The following is a 12,412-nucleotide window of genomic DNA, read 5'->3' as shown; positions in this document are numbered from 1 at the left end:
CCAATAGCCACTGTGGCTACATAAGGCTCATAGCTACACGACTGAATGGCACAAATACAGAATATGTTATTTATTTTTTAAAGATTTTGAGAGGGAGGGAATGAGTGGGGGAGGGGCAGAGGGAGAAGCAGACTCCCTGCCCAGCAGGGAGCCAGCCTAGGGCTCCACCCGAGGACTCTGGGATTGGGATCATGACCTGAGCCGTGGGCAGACGCTTAACTAACAGACACACAGGCGCCCCCAGAGTATTTTCATCATTGCAAAAAGTTCTGTTGGACAGTGCTAGCTTAGAACATGTTTCAAGGACGCTGGCCTCTGGACTTTAGCCCTACTGTCCCCCGAATGGCTGTTTTCCAGGAAAAAATCTGTTTTTTCAGTTCGAGTCTTCACTAGAGTGCATCTCTGAACCAATCACGTTTCAGGGGGAGTAGAAACTGGATTTGCATGTGTGACCACCCTTCCCGTTAACTGTATTGGTGATGGACACACACAAGCCCCCTCCCCTGCCAGGATCATGAGTGGCCACCAAAGTGTGGGGACTACAGCAGGTGCTGAGTATCTGAAAGAACAAGTGCCTGGAAGCCACTTCCTCTTAGATTCTTCTACCAAAACCAGAGAAGGGGCAGGGGGTCAGAGTTCACAGTTTTGTAGCTTGGACCCAGCAGCTGCCTGCTAAGCCTTCAGTTCCCACTCGGAGAACTTAAGTCCCCAGGTTTCACATCCTGTTTGTGCTGGGCCCAAACTCCTAGCTCAGCACCTCTTGCGTTATCATGTGCTCCTGGTGCTTGTTTCTGGTTACAGTTTATTTCTAACTGTGCCTGCTTCCAGCTACCCAGCCTAGGGCTTAATAGACTCTCCTTGGAGTCTGTAGAAGGGGCAGTTAACAGCCTGGCAAAGCAGAGAACTTGCTACTCCACCCCCCCAACATACTCCCCCAGGTAAGATTAGGGCTTAGAGAACAGCAAAGGTGGGAGTGGGGGCCAACACCTGTCTCCTGGCCAGGGCAGTCCAGCTTATTATAAGCCTTGTGAAAACATACCTCATTTCCCACACCATACACACAACCACAACACAAACACACCCAAAACCACCAGCTGCTGCAAAAAGCTTTATTGTTTCATTTGGTCCAGGGCTTGGGAGAGGGCTCCAGGGTGGTTAAAAAGCTGCCTCGTGGCTGCAGGGAGAGGCTGAGGCACAAGCTCTGGCACCAGGGGCTTGTTAGAGGGGCCCCCTCAAAGGCTGCTGGTCTCCTGCAGAGGCTCCTAGTCGTGCTTGAGAGTGAGCCTCTCGAAGAGGTACTCGCCCAGCCCAGCCTGGGGGCCGGCCAGCCTGCGGAGGTTGGTCAGGTGGTCGCCCATCTTCTTGATGAGTTTCACCTCCTCATCTAGGAAGTGGTTCTCCAGGAAGTCACAGAGCTGAGTGACGAAGACGAGAAAACATTGCCACTTATCCATCCACAGTATGACAGATGGGGAAACGAGACTCAAAGGGAAATCTGCCCGATTCGATGTGGATGAAGGGACTACTTACATGGGGGTCTCCGCGGGCAGAACCCAGGGCATGCAGATCCAAAAGGGCCTGGTTCAGGCTCTTCTCCAGAACCAGGGCAGCCTCCATGGCGTCCAGGGTTTTCCCCCACTCATCTTGGGACGGCTTCTGGACAGAGGACAGAGGGCTCAGGACTAGCTACATAGACGCACCCAGGCTCCTCCAACTACCCATCCCAGGGTTGCGGTGTGGTCAGCCACGTCTTCGGGGAAGTGCGCGCGCCTCCATTTTGCGCCGCACAGGAGGGAACACAATCGTCCAGAAGCCCACGCGGGGCCTACAGCGCTGCAGTCAAGGCGCTTGGCGCGCGCACGGCCCCCCGGGACATGTAGTCCGCTGCCCGCACACTATTTACCTGGACGTCCTGGAAGAGGGCGCGGCCGCCGCGCTGGTTTTGCATCTTCAAGAGACGCTCGGCGCCCTCGCGCTTCTCCTCAGCCAACTCGCGGAAGAAGTGGCCCACACCTTCCAGAGCCACATCGTCACGGTCGAAATAGAAGCCCTGAGGGAAGGGAGGCGCGAAAAATAGCGGGAAGAAAGGCCAGCCAGGAGCCCGAACTCCGCCCTCCGACTACCCTACGGGACAAAGGAGGCCAGCGCGTGCGCAGAGGGCCGGAGGTGCGCACTTGGGGGGAACTTAGGCTGGGGGCGTCCTGGGGACCCTCACCAGAGAGAGGTAGGTGTAGGAGGCCCGCAGATGCACGTTGACCAGACGGTTGACGGCGGCCTCCACCTCGGTGGAATAATTCTGACGAATCTGGGAGCTCATGGTTGTTTGGTGATTAGGAGGTAAGCTCGAAATTGGTTGTTGGCTGATCCCGGAGGCAGCGGGTGGCCAAGAAGACGGCTCCCAAGGTTGCGACTGGAAAAAAGGTTGGAGGGTGGTCGTTGGCTGGTAGAGGGGGCGTCCCTGGGTCTGTTCCGTCCAAACACTGTTGAAGCAAGAGACAGATCCGCAGGACCGCCGAGCGCACTGCAAGAAGCTGTGGCCAAGGCGGCTTCTTTTATGGCGCGCGGGCCCTCAGAGGTGGGGCGTTCAGGGAGAGCGATCGGCCAATGCTCGGTGCTGGGAGGCGGGGCTTAGAACCCGCTATTGACCAATCTGAGCTGATAGGAGTCCCAGACCCCCCGCCCAGAAGTTAGGAAGTCACGCGCCAGTAGCGCGAGGCTGTTGTGAAATGGGGAAGTGGAGGTGGGGGGCTGGGTTTCGGGGTGCAAGGGTCTTGGGGCTGATTCTGGGACGTCAGGGGATTGTGGGGGTCTCTCTGGTAGGTGGAAGGTTAATGGGGACACTGGGAGCCCTGGAAAATTATGACTCTGGGGTCTTGGGGGTGTCTCAGGAAAGTAAGTTGGATTCTGGGGTTGTCTCTTAGAGCATGGACCCTTCTGGCGCCCTGGAGGTTTCTCAGAGGTGCGGAGACTTCCAGATGACTGGGGTTTGCTCTGGAAGATAAGGGGCCCCCGGATCATTAAGAAGTTTGGAAGGCGGTGCGGTGAGATATTTTTGGGATCTTGGGGATCTCTCTGATAGATGGGTTGAAAGGGGGGCCTGGAACCCTGGGGTTCAGTCAAAGATTGGGAATTTCTGTAGCACTAGAGCTCATGATGGAAATCCTCATTTTCTGGAATCTTCCCCTGGGAGAGGGGTGGTGGTGTGTGTGTCTTTAGACTCATGAAGTGATCTTCAAGATTAAACGGACAGTTCTAGAGTCTCAGGGGTCCTCCTGCGCCCCCCCTCCCCAGTAGGGGACAGGGATATTTCTGGAAGCCTTGTAGGGGTTTTACTAAGAGGTAGGAGGTCTTTGGATCCTTTGAAAGATTGGGCCATTTGGAATACCTTGGGGCTATTTCAGGGGCCTGTTGTTTTTCTAGAAGCTGACACGGGTAAGGGTGAAATGACACTCAAGCTTTAGGGTCTCTCTGAGGCTGCTTATTCCGGAGACTATTCTGAGGGCAGCCAGAGACATGTAATTCTCTTTGGCTCTGAAGCAGTCCCTGTCTTGCCTAACACATGCTTCTTGAAGGTCCCAAAGAGAAGCCCTGGGTCCTAGGGAAACCAGGAGGGTCTGGGGACCTGTGGATGGGATGTATCTTTAGCCAATGTACATTTTTTAAGTCTTGTCAGTTGCAGGCTGGTGTCTGGGAAGCAGAGCTGGCTCAAACCAGGACTCTGCCCTCAAGGAACTCCCCGTCCTAGAGGGGGGTAAAGGAGACAAAGACAGGAACGTGACCCTATTTTCAGTGCCCTCCATTAGCTAGGGGGTTGGGCAGGGAGCTGAAGCCACTGAATCCTGCTTTGCAGGGGGCCACTCCAAACAGCCCAGGCAAGGGGGTGTCTCCTGACCTAGGGGATCCTGGACCAGGCTGGTCTCTGGGGTCCTCAAGGGGCGCCTGGGCCCATGGCCAGGGGAGCAGCTGTGCTGAGTCATGCTGAACTCAGCGGGAAGGGTCTCAGGCAGAGGCGGGGTGGGGCCACTGACTGACCTCATGGCGACGGCAGACTGCAAACTGGCTGGGACCCTGAGAACTAGGCCTGGCTGGGAACCACGGCTGGCCCACTCCCCCAAGATGTGAGTGAGCTTTGTCTCCGAGTCTTACAGTCTTTTTCGTTGCCTTGATGTTTTCCCTGGGCTCCTGCCTGTGGTCATACTGTCCCCTCTCTCTGGGCCGTTGACTCAGTCTCCCTTCACTGCTATCTTATCTGACAGCTCTCCCCTGACTTGGTGTCTCTGGGGAGAGTCTATGGGGGAGGGGCAGTTGCGCCAGGCACACAGTCACAATGGGGCCTGAGTTACTCATTCACCAAATTTCATACCTCAGCTTAAAGACCTTTAGCCTCCAGCAGGCCCCACCTGCAGAGAGGTGGCTTCTTCAGAAGTGCTCACAGGTAGAGAAGAAGTGGGGAGGCAAAGACCATCTGAAGAAGGACGGAGATCTTGGGGGCGAGGGGTAGGTCATGGGTTGGGGGAAAACAAGAGGCCCAGAGAGAGGACAGAAAGACCTGGGGGGGGGGGGAAGAGACCCAGAGAGAAGGTACAACAGACCCTATGATCAAGTGATCTTAAGCTCTGATTTCCTTTTCTGTGTCCAATCTACAAGGCCGCTTTCCAGCATCTTCACTAAGGCCGGCTCTCCTGGAGGGCCCTACCCAGTTACTGGGCCAGCCCCTCCCCATGCAGCTGGTGTCCAGCCCTGTGCTCCTGGGCCACACAGCACAGGCTCAGGCCCTGTCCTCTCTCTCAGAACCCCAGATTCCAGCCTTCTGACCTCCAGCGGCTTCTCCACAGGGCTCTAGAGCCCTCTCCTGGTCCAGTAAGTCCTCCCAAGGCCTCCCATCCCTCCCCCCCCTCCATTCTCCACCTCAGTAAGTGCAACTTCCTCTGGTCCCATATGGCGGAAGCTTCCAAGCCCTAGTTCTCCAGGGCCTGCTGCCTTGTTCTCTTTTCCTAAACCCCCAGGCTCCACTGCCTGGCTTGGCGTTGCCCAGTGCTGCCTCCAACACAACACCGCAGGCTTCCACACAAGTGATCTTCAGTTCCCTCAGGACTGCATGCTCCTGGAGGGCAGAGTGGAGACCTAACTCATCACTAACCCAGAAGGCACCAGGCTTCTTTGAAAAAGATTTGTCAGCACATGAAGCCTGGTCTCCTGTGACAGCCAGGGAGTGGGCTTAGTGATTCAGACGCCAAAGTGTGGCCTGAAAGAGGTTTATTGCCCCCCTAGACCACTCCTCCCTGTGCCCCCCCCAATAATTACAAAAGTAAGAAAAATGCCCATGACCCCCAATCCCCACCCCTCCCAGAAAAATGCCATAATTTATGCAGAAAAGACACAGTCCAAGGCAGCTGGTGGCCTCAGCCCATCTTTTTCCAGATGGTGAGTGACGCAGTGAGCACTCCAGCCACAAAGATGGTCACTGTCTGCCACGTGGGTGTCCCAAAGTAGGAGAGGAGGCCGTCCTGTGGACAGAGACATCAGTCACTTCAGCAGCTGGGCCAAGAGGCAGCCCTTGGACCAGCACATGAGGAATCAGGGAGGGAGGTGATCATAGGGCATGAGTTGGGACAAGAGCCTAAGATGAATGGATACCAAAGAGCTGGTGTCAAAGGGTTATCAAAAAACGTGAGGGACTCCAGAAGTGGAGGCACCAGGAAGGACAGAAGGTACTAGTTAGATCAGAGGTCACTGAGAGGTCAGGGGTCACCAACAGGTCGTGGATACCAGACAAATGAGTTGATCAGACATGTGAGGAAATGCATTCCAGAGTCAGAGAGGGCAACACTGGTGGGCTCAGGAAGACCCAGGGGTCTCAGAGGAGTGGGGGAGGGGTTAGGGGCCTCACCCAACCACCCTGGTCCTGGATCCAGCCCAGCAGCCGCTCTCGAAGGAAGTCCAGTGTCCAGCCCATGATGGTCCTTATCAGCTCGGGCACCTTGGTACACAGGGCCTGCAGGGAGTAGACTGGCCTTAGGGACTGAGCCTTGTCCCCACTCCTTTCTCAACTCTGCCTCCCCTCCTGCCCCACTGCAGTCTCTTTCTACTCCTACTCAGAATGAGCTTCATACATTGTACACTGGATCTTGTTACGGTCAACTGCCCTGCTCACATACCTTCCATGGCTCCCCAGGTGGTAAAGACCAAAAGGCATATCTCAGCCCACAAGGCCCTGTATAAAGGCTCTGACTTGATCGCATTCCAATTGTCCACTTCTTTTCTGTGTCTCATTTACCTTCTTCCACATCTTCACTTTCACCAACTCTTCCCTGCCTCAGGACCTTTGCACATGCTGATTCTTCTACCTAAACAGGCTTCAACCAAGCAAATTTTTACTCCTCCCTCAAAGCTTTCATGTCAGGTCTGATGTCACTTCTCCAGAGACGGCTTTTCTGATCTTCAGACTAGGTAGGACCAGACATACCTCCATGCCCATGACTCTCTAACTCCCTAAACTTCTCCTCCTCACCGTTTTTTTATCTGGCTACTTCCTCCCTATTGTCCCCAGCCCCACCATCGCTCTGACCACTGTCCCCCTCACCTCCAACATTCAAGTCCCATCAGCTCAATCTGGCAAACACATTAAGAAATCTACTCCCTGCCTCCGTTGCTACCAAGGGAGGCCAGGTCAGTCATCAATCACTGGAACTACTACAAGTGCCCCCCTCCCAGCTTCCCAGCTTCCACCCCGTAATCTTTTTTCCTACCCATAATGGCCCCCCAAAATTGGTGGGCTTCCACTCCCCTGAAATTTTAAAGTTAAAAGGATTTTACAGTGAACAGCTATATGCATGCAGGTCACCTCACTCTCCTGTTTAAAACCAGCCAGTCACTCCCCTCTCGGCAAAGTTAACATCTTTAACATCAATTGTGGGGGGCCTTCAGATGACCCCTCACAATCTGCCCTCAATGCATCACCAACTCTTCCCTGCCTCAGGGCCTTTGCACTTGCTGTGGCCTCATCAGATGCCTTTCCCCCGATCTTCATAGATCACTGCAACTTTGGCTTTAATGTCACTCGCTCTCAGAAGTCCTTCCCGACCACTTTGCATTACATCATCCTAATTTACTTCTCTCAGCACCCATTAGACAATGTGAGTTCCAAGAGAGCAGGGACCTAGCCTGCTCTGTTTGGTGCTGCATCTTGGATGCCAAGGACAGGACAGGCACATAGTAGGCCTAATAAATTTTTGCTCCATGAATAGATGAAGGATCAAACAAGCAGCTCATAGGTCTCTCCATCCCCTTTGGTGACTGGGCTGCCACAGGGGTTGACCTCACAACTCCCAGGTCCCCATAGGTCTGAGTGGAGCTTCCCTGGGTTCACTGCCCTGCAGCCGCGCCCACCTTGAGCACCAGTTTGCTGGCAAAGTAGAAGAGGGCAACAACCCGGCCCCAGTTGAAGTTGCCATCAGAAAACATGTCAGCTGCCACTCGGAAAAAGACCTCGCGGGGTGAGTCTGTGTCCACGGCTGCGATCATCCTGCAGGAAAAGAGGAAAGCCAGTGCTGGGGAGGAAAGATCAGGCATTGTGTGGAGACCCTGGCAACCACCTCATACCAAAGACAGGGAAACTGAGGCCCAAGCCAGGCTGACGTGAAAAAGGGTCCAACGTGGGGGAAAGGGACAAGATTGACACTTAGGAAAGTGGGGAAAATGACTCCCTGAGGGAGGGTTTCAGTATTCTAAAGGAGGGAAGAGCTGAGAGTCCAAGGTGCTGGGGGGGGGGGGGGGGAGCTGGACCCCTGGGTCTGAGAGAGTAGGAAGCTGTGGGTCTGAACTCCAGGCTCCAGGGGGGAAGAGGGGCCTGAGAGCTGGGACTCCAGGGGCCCAGGGGCCACACCTCTGTAACTCCATGTTACTGTCCAGTTCATCTCCGATGCGCTTGAGACACTCGCTCAGCTTCTTGGTGGATGCGTCCTGGGGCACCTGCTCCAGGGCCAGCTCAGGTGTCTCTCCCCCCATTCGCCCTGCTCGATCTTGGATGAAACTAGAGTGGGAATGGAGTGCAGGGGGTGCAGAATCAGAATGGGGCATCACTCCTCAAATCCGCTCGGCAATAATCACACCTCAAACTCACCCCTGAAGCAAAAGGGCCCCTGTCTTCATGATCTGCTCAGAGCTGGTGGGCCCTAGAGGAGAAAGGAGGGAAGAGGTGCCTGGACTCTTGGGTCCTAGGGGATCCAGGGAACTAGGGTGGCTCATGATCTCTGAGGAAGGACAACACTAGGGGGTCCTGCATTTCTGGGTTCCTGGTAGATAAAGTAGCTAGGGGCCCGGACAACTGAGTTCCTGATGGAGAAAAAGGCAGGGACCCTAGGCCTGTATCCTGCGTTCTTCCAGCAGGAGACTGAGGGGAACACTTCATGCATCCAGACCCCTGGCCTGAGGGGGCAGAGGAGAGACCCGCCCCTCCCACCAGGAAGTGGTGCCGGCGACAAGCCCGGGCCTGCCCCGGGGGCTTGGATTCTGGGGTCTCCAGCTTCTCCGGGGTCCGAGAGCACCAGGCAGGAAGGAATCGGGGCACGGAGGCCAGAGAGCCGGGAACCCCCGGGGAGGGAGGGGGCTGGAAGCTGGCAGCGCCCGATCCGGGAGTTTCTGCCCCGGAGTGCTTAGAGATCGCACGGCCCCACACCGGCTGGACGGATCGTGGGGCCGGCCGGCGAGGGGGCTCGCCCTCCTCCCGCCCGTCTGCCTCCCGCCTCACCCCCGCCTCTGGGTTGCTCCCCGGACCCGTCCATCACCGCCGCTCCCGCCGCCGCCTCTCGCCGGGTCCGCCCGGGCGGCCGCAGCACGCCCCTAGTCACGTGATCGCCCCGCTGAGCGTGCGTCCTCTCACGTGACCGCCCCGCAAAATGGCTGCCGAGAGCTTTCGCCCCGCAGGGCCGTGCCGTCACGTGACTGCACCTGCCTCACCTGCTGGGGGCGCCTCGGCCCCTATCACGTGACCGTCCAATCCGCACTTCCCTGTAGGAAGCCGTCGTGGCGCCATTATACCGGCCACCCCCGTTCGATGGCCGCTGAAACTTTCATTCATTCATTCGTGCAGTATTTTCGAAAGTTTCAGGTGGTATTCGAGCCCTCCCCAGGGCAGAAGGAACATCGGAGGCGAAAATTATCATTCACGGAGGCAGGACGTTTCAGATGATTGAAGTCTGTGAGTTGTTTTCGTGAAAATAGAAGGAATATGGAGTTCAAAAAGTGGCGAAACTAATCTATGCTGATAGATCGGCAAGGTATGAACCTTGAAGGACCCCAGGACAGGCACCAGGGAGGGCCTGAAATGAGCTATATATGGATCTAGGTGAGGATTACTTGGGTTTGCACATGTTGAAAAATTCATGCAGCTGTACATAAGCAATGCACACTCTACTGCATGGAAATTATTGTATCTCCTTTTAAAAAGAAAAGAAGAAGAAAAAACTCAGAAAATAGGCTGGGGTCAGTTAGTGAAGGGTGGGGGCCTGTAAGAGAAGGGATCTATGTCCCAAGGGTGGCTGGGAGCCATAGCAATAGATGATCATAGGAGTCTTAATACATCAGCCTAACACCACCAGGAAGAGAGTCTGACAAAGTCAAGTTTATTGACCCATTGTGATGATGGAGACCACACAAGAGAGAAACCATGGAGCATTTTGACAAAGGAAAGGGTAGAGTTATTATAGGATTTGCAGGAAGGGTAGAATTTAGGTGACAACTAAATGATAGGCTCAAAGCAAAGCAGGGTCAACATCAGGTGCAGACTGTGAAGAGGAACCAGGGTCTTGTACCCTTGGAAACGTTACAAGGTGAATCTAGATGTGGAGAATTGGGTCCAGAAACCCTTTATGTGAAGCTCTGCACCTAGACTGGAAATCGAGGCTGCTACTCTGTTTCAAATGACTACAGGCAAGAGTGAGATGTTTCATTTTTACTGATAGACTTTTCAACACTTCATGATTTTAGGGAACAAAGTTTCTCTGTAAGAAAACATGTCCTTGGGGGAAATAGTGTTTCCTATTCACTTTGAAGCTAACTTTATCTGTGTCTATTATTCCAGCCCAATGAATTAGCCCTCCCTTTGCCTTAATTACAGAGAAGAGAAGAAAGGGCTTTTAATGCAGCTACAGACCTCTAAACAGTACAGGTGTTGAGTAATGGGGAGAAGACTTCTTAGCTAATTCTGAAGTCAAAACGTTTTATAATAACAAAGATGCTACATTGGAACTGTGAAGCCCACCTCCAAGATGGCCCCCGACGATTTTTAGTGTCCAGGTATTCATGCCCCTGTATAGTCCCCTCCCACACTGAATAGAACTGAGCAGCGTGATCAATAGGATATTGTGGAAATAAATGACAGAGTGTGACTTCCAGAGTTAGGTCATAAAAATTACTGCAGCTTCTGTCTTGCTCTCTCTTGGATCACCCGCTTTAGAGGAAGCCAGCTGCCATGTTGTAAGGACTCTCAAGCAGTCATCTTCCAGAGAAACACACATGGTGAAGAATTAAATCCTTCAGCCTTGTGAGTGAACCACTTTGTAAACATAACCTCTAGCTCTAGTCAAGCCTTCAGATGACACCACCACCACCCCCCCCAGTGTCCTGACTGCAACCTCACAAGAGACCCTGAGCCAGAAGCACACAGCTAAGCCACTTGTGAATTTCCAACCTTCAGAAATTGTGTGAGATTTATTGCCATTTTAAGCTGCAGCGTTTGGGAGCAATTCGTTTCACAGCGTAAGACATCTAGGATAATTATGGCCTATTTACAGATGAGGAAACTGAGGCCCAGAGAAGGAGCTGAACTTTCCAAAGTTGCATGGGAGTTCTCATGGGTGCTCTCAAGTGTCCAGCTCGACAGCTATGTCATCTGGACAAGGGCTTTCCTACTCAGCCCCCTTCATAGGTCCCCAGCCTCTTCTATGAACTCCCAGCCTCCAGTCCCTCCCCTCTAGTCCATCCCCCACATGGACTTAGAAGGGTCTCACTATACCCAGAGCTGACTGTGGACCTCCCCTGCTCATAGCCCTCCCATGGCTCACTGGTAAGGAAAATCTCTTACACATTTTTTTTAAAGATTTACGTATTTTAGAGAGAGAGAGAAATAGCGTGAGCAGGGGGAGGGAGAGGGAGACTCTTCGAGCAGACTCCCCACTGAGCAGAGAGTCCAATACAGGGCTCCATCCCAGGACCCTGATATCATGACCTGAGCTGAAACTAAGAGTTGGCTGCTTAACTGACTGAGCCACCCAGGCGCCCCTCTCTTACACATTATTATAAGACAACGAAGCTGGGGCAGCTGGGTGACTCACTTGCTTAAGTGTCTGCCTCTGGCTCAGGTCATGATCCCTGGATTGGGGCTCCCTGCTCAGTGGGGAGTCTGCTTCTCTCTCTAAATAAATAAAATCTTAAAACTAAAAAAGGACAATGATGCTAATAGAATCTGCTACTTATAGTACATCTGATGAGAAGATAAACTGATATTTTAAAACTCTTCTAACAAAGAAAAATATAATTTATAGATGTTTTAAAGTCATAGATTTATATTACAAGATGTAAGTGATAGATGGAATCTGGGTGTGGCTTACCTGGGTCCCCTGCTTCACATTCGCTCCCAAGACATCAAAAAGCCGTCAGCTGGGGTTCTGGACTCATCCAAAATTTCAACTGGGGAAGGATCCATTTCCAACCATGCTTACATGGTTGTTGGGAAGTCTCAGTTCCTTGAGATATGTTGGACTGAGGGCCTCAGTTCCTTGCCGGCCCCTGGCTACAGGCTATCCTCACTTCCTCATCATGGGACCTCTTCATAGGGCAGCTCACAGCATGGCAGCTGGCGGCACCACAGTGAGCAAGCAAGAGAGCAAGCAGGACTGAAGTCAGTCTATTATCACTTAGTCTCAGAAGGGACATCCTGTTTCTTTTGCCTTTAACAGATCGCTAGGTCCAGCACACCCACAGGAGAGGGGAGACACAAGGACGCGAAGACCGGGAAGTAGAGGTCATTGAGAACCCCTTTAGAAACCAGTTGCCACACCAGGAAAAGAGGAACCCTTTATGTTGTGGGTGCTAAGTTTTTCAGGAGCAGTGGGCCCTGGTGGCTGACCTAGGGAATTTTTCAGGGTGGAAAAAAATAGGTAGGATTTGGGGGTTCCAGTCTTGCTTAGACATATTAAAAATGGATCCATGTTGTAAAAGCTGTGATACCCGGTGTTCCGGTTAGCTAGTACTGTGTAACAAATCATCCCAGAGCTTAGCAGCTTCAAACCACAGGAATCATATTATCTTGCATAGTCCTGTGGGTCATGCAATCGGGAAAGGCTTAGCCGGGCAGTTCCAGCGTGGGGTCACTCAGTGTTTTCAGTCAGACAGCAGCCGCAGCTGGAACATT

General features: G+C 53.3%; 2 protein-coding genes and 1 long non-coding RNA gene across 4 annotated transcripts; 1 reads left to right on the top strand and 2 right to left on the bottom strand.

The window, feature by feature from the left end:
* Window positions 1–1,095: 1,095 nt before the first annotated feature.
* FTL (ferritin light chain) lies at window positions 1,096–2,522 on the bottom strand. Its single transcript, XM_008684525.2, has 4 exons — window positions 2,216–2,522; window positions 1,904–2,050; window positions 1,531–1,656; window positions 1,096–1,415 (listed from the first exon to the last, which is right to left on the bottom strand). Exons 1-4 carry the CDS (start codon window positions 2,315–2,317, stop codon window positions 1,263–1,265), a joined length of 528 nt encoding a protein of 175 aa, XP_008682747.1. The 5' UTR covers window positions 2,318–2,522; the 3' UTR covers window positions 1,096–1,262.
* Window positions 2,523–2,691: 169 nt separating this feature from the next.
* LOC121103518 lies at window positions 2,692–5,308 on the top strand. Its single transcript, XR_005835796.1, has 3 exons — window positions 2,692–2,816; window positions 2,922–3,041; window positions 4,648–5,308. It is a non-coding gene; the product is annotated as an uncharacterized LOC121103518 (long non-coding RNA).
* Window positions 5,240–8,865, bottom strand: BAX (BCL2 associated X, apoptosis regulator). 2 transcript variants are annotated; one of them, XM_040634277.1, is made up of 6 exons: window positions 8,750–8,857; window positions 8,123–8,174; window positions 7,886–8,032; window positions 7,390–7,525; window positions 5,891–5,995; window positions 5,240–5,507 (listed from the first exon to the last, which is right to left on the bottom strand). In XM_040634277.1, the coding sequence occupies exons 1-6, from the start codon at window positions 8,781–8,783 to the stop codon at window positions 5,403–5,405; spliced, it is 579 nt and encodes a 192-aa protein (XP_040490211.1). In that variant the 5' UTR covers window positions 8,784–8,857; the 3' UTR covers window positions 5,240–5,402. The 2 variants fall into 2 exon arrangements, with proteins under 2 accessions (XP_040490211.1, XP_040490212.1); XM_040634278.1 differs by lacking the exon at window positions 8,123–8,174 and having other exon boundaries at window positions 8,750–8,865.
* Between the last annotated feature and the right edge of the window lie 3,547 nt (window positions 8,866–12,412).

Source organism: Ursus maritimus, unplaced genomic scaffold, assembly GCF_017311325.1.
Source record: "Ursus maritimus isolate PB19 unplaced genomic scaffold, ASM1731132v1 scaffold_19, whole genome shotgun sequence".
Lineage (NCBI taxonomy): Eukaryota > Metazoa > Chordata > Mammalia > Carnivora > Ursidae > Ursus > Ursus maritimus.
The sequence above is the reverse complement of the archived record's forward strand: the minus strand, read 5'-3'. Positions and strand labels throughout refer to the sequence as shown.

Bases quoted from the DNA above. Each gene is read 5' to 3' on its own strand.
- BAX (XM_040634277.1), bottom strand. From the start codon at position 8,783: ATGGACGGGTCCGGGGAGCAACCCAGAGGCGGGG. The intron at 8,033-8,122 runs GTGAGTTTGAGG...TTCCCACTCTAG, and splicing joins GGGGCCCTTTTGCTTCAGGG to TTTCATCCAAGATCGAGCAG. The intron at 7,526-7,885 runs GTGTGGCCCCTG...CTTTTCCTGCAG, and splicing joins AGTAACATGGAGTTACAGAG to GATGATCGCAGCCGTGGACA.
- FTL (XM_008684525.2), bottom strand. From the start codon at position 2,317: ATGAGCTCCCAGATTCGTCAGAATTATTCCACCGAGGTGGAGGCCGCC. The intron at 1,657-1,903 runs GTAAATAGTGTG...TCCTCTGTCCAG, and splicing joins CCCTCTTCCAGGACGTCCAG to AAGCCGTCCCAAGATGAGTG. The intron at 1,416-1,530 runs GTAAGTAGTCCC...TTCGTCACTCAG, and splicing joins CTGCCCGCGGAGACCCCCAT to CTCTGTGACTTCCTGGAGAA.